The sequence below is a fragment of the Pundamilia nyererei genome, unplaced genomic scaffold, assembly GCF_000239375.1.
Source record: "Pundamilia nyererei isolate P.nyererei 1_Seehausen unplaced genomic scaffold, PunNye1.0 scaffold00184, whole genome shotgun sequence".
NCBI classification, from domain to species: domain Eukaryota; kingdom Metazoa; phylum Chordata; class Actinopteri; order Cichliformes; family Cichlidae; genus Pundamilia; species Pundamilia nyererei.
Genome location: NW_005187585.1, coordinates 619,477 through 626,486, shown reverse-complemented (window position 1 = coordinate 626,486; position 7,010 = coordinate 619,477). Strand labels below are relative to the sequence as shown.

At 40.6% G+C, this 7,010-nt stretch overlaps 2 protein-coding genes across 4 annotated transcripts in view; one reads left to right on the top strand and one right to left on the bottom strand.

Moving 5' to 3' along the window:
- Positions 1-1,977: 1,977 nt before the first annotated feature.
- dut (deoxyuridine triphosphatase) lies at positions 1,978-4,855 on the top strand. Of its 2 annotated transcripts, XM_005746854.2 has the most exons (7): positions 1,978-2,387; positions 2,882-3,038; positions 3,202-3,293; positions 3,456-3,500; positions 3,601-3,675; positions 4,160-4,230; positions 4,667-4,855. In XM_005746854.2, exons 1-7 carry the CDS (start codon positions 2,279-2,281, stop codon positions 4,721-4,723), a joined length of 606 nt encoding a protein of 201 aa, XP_005746911.1. In that variant the 5' UTR covers positions 1,978-2,278; the 3' UTR covers positions 4,724-4,855. The 2 variants fall into 2 exon arrangements, with proteins under 2 accessions (XP_005746911.1, XP_005746912.1); XM_005746855.2 differs by lacking the exon at positions 1,978-2,387 and having other exon boundaries at positions 2,420-3,038.
- Positions 4,856-5,067: 212 nt separating this feature from the next.
- fbn1 (fibrillin 1) overlaps positions 5,068-7,010 on the bottom strand; it is a 63,857-nt gene continuing 61,914 nt past the window's right edge. For both annotated transcript variants that reach the window (XM_005746852.1, XM_005746853.1), the window contains one exon: positions 5,068-6,687. In XM_005746852.1, the coding sequence (XP_005746909.1) occupies positions 6,301-6,687 (387 nt within the window). In that variant the 3' untranslated portion in view covers positions 5,068-6,300. The remainder of the gene's footprint in view (positions 6,688-7,010) is intronic.

Here is a 7,010-nt window from a genome sequence, read left to right as displayed (position 1 = left end):
TCTGTGGAACCAGCTTCCAGTTTGGATTCGGGAGACAGACACTATCTCTACTTTTAAGATTAGGCTTAAAACTTTCCTTTTTGCTAAAGCATATAGTTAGGGCTGGACCAGGTGACCCTGAATCCTCCCTTAGTTATGCTGCAATAGACATAGGCTGCCGGGGGATTCCCATGATGCATTGAGTTTTTCCTTTCCAGTCACCTTTCTCACTCACTATGTGTTAATCGACCTCTCTGCATTGAATCATATCTGTTATTAACCTCTGTCTCTCTTCCACAGCATGTCTTTTATCCTGTCTTCCTTCTCTCACCCCAACCGGTCGCAGCAGATGGCCGCCCCTCCCTGAGCCTGGTTCTGCCGGAGGTTTCTTCCTGTTAAAAGTTTTTACTTCCCACTGTTGACAAGTGCTTGCTCATAGGGGGTCATATGATTGTTGGGTTTTTCTCTGTATCTATGAAGCGCCTTGAGGCGACTTATGTTGTGATTTGGCGCTATATAAATAAAATTGAATTGAATTGAATTCAAAGGAGAAAATCTTAAACTTCAACTCTGTTCTCAGATAAAGGGATATAGATACTCTGAGTATGATCTTTGAACATCGGCTGTTTTTTCAGTCATTTTCAGGCCAGTCCTTGTACCTGACCATGTTTTTGTTTGTTTGTTTAAGTTGTTTAACAGTGATCTAGGAATCATTCAAGCATAAAAAAAAGACTGTAACAGACAACTTAATTCCTAAAAAGCTGATCCAGAATATGAGAGATGCATCTGGCCTTTCAGTTGTGACCAGGGAGACTAGATGGAGGTATGCCAAATGACACAAGATCAAATCAGTAGTACCAGGTCTTATGGACTGAGGAAACAAATTTGACACTTTTGGTTCAAATCATCACTGTATACAGAGAAGGCAAGGAGTCCAACAATGAGTGTCTATAGCCATTCGTAGGCTGTGGTTTAAGACTGCATTTCAGCCTGTGATATATGGGATTCTGTCAAAATCAATACACTCAAGAACCAAGAAAAATCTGATTTTGAGCTACTATGTAGTACCATCTGGAAAGCATCTGATTGCCAATAGCTTAATTTTTAAATAGATCCCAAACACATGGCCAATCCAGTAAAAGCATACCTAGATAGAAAAACAGCACCACTAGTCATGGATTGGCCTCACCAGATCCTGGACCTTAACTTTACTTAAGTAGCACGGAATCATCTTGCCAGAGAACAGAGCGAAGCTGTTTCCAAAAAACAGCTTCAAAATGCCTGAAGAATTCAGGCTGTGTTGACGAATTAAGGTGATCATACCATATCATTTAAAATCTGTCAGACAATGCTCAGGATTTTTTTACGAGTCTGTTGTGGTCAGTACCATCCTCTATGCTATTGTGGTCAATACCACCCTGCTATTGTGGTCAGTCGCAGATGCCAATCGACTCAATAAAACTGATCCGAAACGCCAGTAGTGTTGTGAGGATGGAGCTGGACTCCCTTAAGGTGGTGTCAGAGAGGCGGGTGTTGTCCAAGATAAGGACAATGGTGGATAATACCTCCCACCTTCGCCATGACATGCTGGCCAGTCACAGGAGAATATTCAGTGAAAGACTGAAATTACCCAAATGCACCAAAGAACGATGCAAGAAATCAATCCTGTACGGTGGCCCCTAGAGACAAAGCATGTACAAACTCTCTAGGGGCCACAGTAATCCTGCCCATCTAATGCACACTACACAGTGCAATAGTTAGACTCTTTTGCACATGCTCTTTTTACATTATTAAATTTAGTTCAGTTTGTTACTGTTATTGTCTTACAGCAACTGTAATGACATTATTTCCTTGGCGATTAATAAAATATTTTGATTCTGATTTAAATCGTGATACCAGCACGTTCAGATGCTACGGCGGCATGTATGCTGTGGCATATGGAGTAGGAGATGTCCTGCTCTTTGGAGATGACTGCACAGCATTTTGGGTATGATGCAGCAGCGTTTGGGGATAATGCCAAATCTCGGTGCTGATGCCACGATTTGAACTAGCCCGGCTGCTGTGACAGCAAATTAAATTTATATTTAAAAACATACCCTATCAACCAGAACTGGGTTGCGAGTCGATACGACGAAGAGTATATAAATCGTGTTTCGTTTCTTGGTTCTAGCCTATCCAATCGTTTGGGTACTTTATACGCTGCTGAAGCTTAGAGCTGCTCCGAGACACGGGGGGAGGGAGTGCGGCGTTCGTGAACCTGCGAAACCTGCGAAACCTGCAAAACGAAATTATTAACAGTATGGCCCGAATACTGCTGAAGGACTTTCAACTATGCTCGCGGGTTTTTAACGCTGCTCCGCGTTTCTTGGGGAAAGAACTGCACTTTCAAATGACAACTAAAAATAAAGGCAAGCAAGAAATTACGAGCGATAACACCACCATGACCGACACGCCAGGAAGTGCTTAGTGGCATTAGCTTTGCTAGCCTGCCTAGCGTTTTGTAACTGTCTGCTTTGGTTTGGTCATGTTCTTTTCTTTCTTGTTTGTCGTGTTCGAACCACGTAAGCGAAACAGTCATTCTGCTTTGTTCGGATATATAATGTATAAGGCTTATGTCAACGATTTCCTTTTTATTTTTGTAGGCTGATATATTTTTCCACCGGAAGTTCGAAATGTTTATATTAGTAACTCTCGCGAGAAAACTCACGTTAACTACTTTGACTGAACGCGGGAATCTCATACAAATAATCTCGCAGACCCGGGAACACACTGAAGCAGATTGTTGGTGGAAGTTTGTAGTGTCGTCCTTTAATGATCAATTACTTAGTTTTTAGTAGGTTTTAATTTTTTATTGTACTGTAAGTTTTTAATTGTGCATACTTTGCCAACATGCCCGTCCTAGAAGTCACAGATGCTTCTGCAGTTTCTCCATTAAAGAGAACAAAGACAGAAACAAACCCTGCAGAGGAAAGACCTGTCCTCAAATTTGCAAAACTTTCTGAACATGCTACGACCCCGACCAGAGGCTCAGCTAAAGCAGCAGGTTATGACCTCTACAGGTTAGTAACTCTTTAAACTGAAATTGTTAGGTTAGGTTCACTAGATGCCTAATTTGTGACTGTTGATGTGTGTGCATGTATATTTAAGTCTGATTGTACCTTTAACTTAAATTATTATTTTAAAAATGCAGATACGCTTACCTTTACTGTCTTTACTTAACAGTGCGTGTAATTACTCCATTCCTCCTATGGATAAGGCCATTGTAAAGACAGACATTCAGATAGCAGTTCCACATGGCTACTATGGGAGAGTTGGTGAGTGTCTCTCTGCTATTCAATTTTTATTTGTTTTTGGGTTTATTTTATTTTATTTGAGTTATCTGTTGTGTGAACTCGTGTTAGTCTTTCCTGTTTGTGCACCAGTTGTAAAACACCAGGTCGTCTGTAACTGTCTTTTTGTGGTTTTTCCCTCCCCAGCACCAAGATCTGGACTGGCAGCAAAACACTTCATTGATGTTGGTGGTGAGCTAGCTAGCTATCTGACCTAATCATTGCAAGTTAGCCCCAGTAGTGTACAGACATGACATTTTAATTTGTGTTATGTGTCGCATGTTCTCCTCAGCTGGAGTTGTAGATGAGGACTACAGAGGAAATGTTGGTGTTGTGCTGTTCAACTTTGGCAAAGAGTCGTTTGAAGGTGAGTTATGGTGGCAATAATGTATATTGTCAGTCTTTCATCACTACAGTAACCAATGAAAGTAATCAGATTAGGGGATGATATCCATGCGCTCCACTTAATATAGATGCAGTATGGTACAAAAGTAGACTTGGATACTTTAAAAGAATGATGCAATTATCAGCTTTTATTTATCAGTAAAATTTGTGATTTAAAAAAAAAAAAAAAAAAGAATTGCTATTTGTGTGAAAGACTATTTAAGCTATTGGCTTCACCTTGAAGACCAAAAAAAGGTCTAAAAGTGATCTGAGAATGATCAATTGAGCTTCACATATATTGCTTATATTTCATTTAAGCCAAAAAATAAATAATATTTTTACTGTTGACACTTTTCAGCCTATTGGAGCTTAATAATGAAAGTATACACATAAACGCTTGATATGAAGACTTTTATCGATCAGTCAGATTTAAAGGTTATCTCATCTGCTTCCTTTTAACCTTACAGTGAAAAAGGGCGACAGAGTTGCTCAGCTGGTGTGTGAGAAGATCTGCTACCCAGATCTGGTGGAGCAAGAGGTAAATTCAAAGTTGAGTTTATTGGGTAGATCTAATTAAAACCGGTGCAACATAGATGGTCATGAAAAGATGCGAAGCTTCAGCTGTGTGGCTATTAGAAGCTGCCATTCTTTGGTTGCTCTTGAATTATTATAGGCTATTCTACTTAAAGATGTCTAGGCTTATGTCTGTGAAACAAAATGAACGTGAACAGCACTACAAGTGACACAGAAATTGTCATAAAGCTGAATCTCATCCTCTGAGTTTCAGAACCAGAAAATTAGTCTTCTTTAAGGTTGCTTAAAGAAGTCGCTTTGTGTTCAGAGTAGGAAAAAGAAAACTATGTAGAAATAATAAAGGTTTAATAATGCATTTGTTTTCTTGTGTATTTCTTCAGATTAGTTTTAGTCTTTAAATCCAAGTGTTTGCCTTTATTTATTTATCTTTTCTGTTTTAGACACTCGATGAAACAGACCGTGGCGCTGGAGGTTTTGGATCAACTGGAACCAACTGAAACCCTCATGTGTTTTTAAAATGTTAGTCTTAACTTTGATAAAATAAGAAATAAAGTTTTGTTTTATATTTGAGTCTAGAGTTTTGCTGGGACTTAAAACCATGCGTTCCTAATAAAAGTTCACTAAAGTTATAAATTCTCAACAAAGCTATTCTTCCATATGGCCACATGGGGGCAGTCATACACAAGAATGTAATCTGCTCAAACTATTTCATCCGCCAGAGACTTGGTAACTTCCCTTTACTTAATACAGACGTGTGCAGAAAGAGGACATATAGGTGCCTGCTCAACTTGGTTACAATGGTAATACAATTCAGATAAAGGGGGGGAAACACAGCAGTGAGTACATGTACTCCAAAAATGTTTTTATTGTGAATTTACATCTAAACCCTCACTGATGTGTACATGGAACACAGACTGGTGTCAGGCTGGTCCATTGCAATGCAGCACTGATTTTGACTTGTGAGAGAATATGTGGCCATGAAGACCTCAGTGCATAATCATGAAGGCCCAGGTTTGGCATCATCAATGTGTTTTGTGTGTGCGTTTGTGTGTGTGTGTGTGTGTGTCTGTATGTATACACAGTTTACAAAGGAAGTAGTTGGTCATTATAAGCACCATTACAACCCCTTCCCCTCTATTCCAGGGGTATCCTCTAGTTTACAAAAGCTTCATAGATTAAAAGTGGCATTGATTATTACAGTATAAACACAATTTACATGTAGTATAGAGGAGAGCAGGCAGGCTATGAAGCTAGCTGTTACTGTTGCAAAGACACGAAACCTTAAGAAAGGCCAATGGGATTGTGCCTTGTTCACTACTGAGTGCATTCAAAAGTCTATGTGGATGTGTTGCTAGCACCAGTAAATATGAATTATTCTAGTCAGTAGGAAAATGGAAAAGCATAGTTCAAAAATACGCGGTAGGAGTTGTTCAACCTCCGACATAGCTACATCTCAATAGTCCACAATGGGTTCCTCTCCTCTCCTAAGCCTTATTTGGGGAAACAAAGAAATGTGTGTATCCAGGTTTGATAGTTATTTACCTGAGGGGAGGAAATGAATTTATTTCAGACTATTGGGACTCGCCTCTTTCTTTTTATCCCCCCGCCACTTAAGCTGAGTTCTAAGAAAACAAACAAACTTGGCCCTTAGAGCTTTCTGCAGTCCACAAGCCCTTCAATGCGGCATCCGATTCCACATATCATTATACAAGATTAAACCATACAATTACAAACCCTATCCACACCCTCTAGTGCTTGAAACGCAGCTGGAGTGGTGTGTCGGGGTGATATGCTTTTTATTTCGACTGGAATCTTTCACACCTTCGGTGGATACTTTCCACAGAAATTGTACCTATGATATGCAGAATCATCTTTGGTGATCAAACGACACAGAACAGTCCATCCCCCCACCCCCGTCTTGTCTCTTTGGTGGCGAGCCCTTCGAGTGAGTAGACGTTAACCCTTAGCTGCTGAACCAGAGTCAGAAATGTTTGGCCTTTTTCAGGAGGGACTGTGAGCTTGACACTGGATTAGCAGCTGCTGGCAACATCCGCCTCTCTCAGTCTTGTGATGGTTAATGGAGCATGATCTGCACCCTCATCTTCAGTATGTCTCCCAGCTGTCCTGTGAGGTAGTCTTTATCATGTTGGTCCTCCAGCTCAGCCAGCTCCTTCTTCCTGTAGAGGGGCATACTGCTGATCTGAAGGTAGTATGCGCCTGGCACGAGGCCCTTCTTCTTGCTCAAGTGCAGGTAGCTGACACCCTCCCTCTGGTTGATTTTGAAGTAGCCTTCCTCATTCCCGAAGTCGATGCTGTAACGCACATGGTCGCTCAGTGTGCTTAAGGCCGGGGTAAACTCGAGGATGTGGTCGCGGTTACTCAGGTCACTGATGTTCAGGTGGAACTGGAGAGTGTCTTCGATGTCCACACTGGCCAGGCTGACCGCCTCTGTCTCAGTTAGCTGCAAAGAGAAAATGTGGTCTGGCTGAGTTTAGAGGCTAAAGATGTCTAATAGTAAAGTCGTGTGCAAACACAGCAGAGTGAATCTGTGAATCAGTGTTAATTAAAGTCTGACTAGACGCCGGAGACATTATGAAAAAAAAAAAAAAAGACTTGTAATCGGTTGGTAGATCTGTCATTTAATACTGATTTTCACAAAGTTGTTCCTTTTTTTACATGAAGGTTTTGGTCCCATTTCTGTTACAAGGCCTTTCCCTGCTATAGAGGGGAAAACTCTTTGGAAGAAATCAGGGACCTTCATTTATTTATTTTATTAAGACTTAA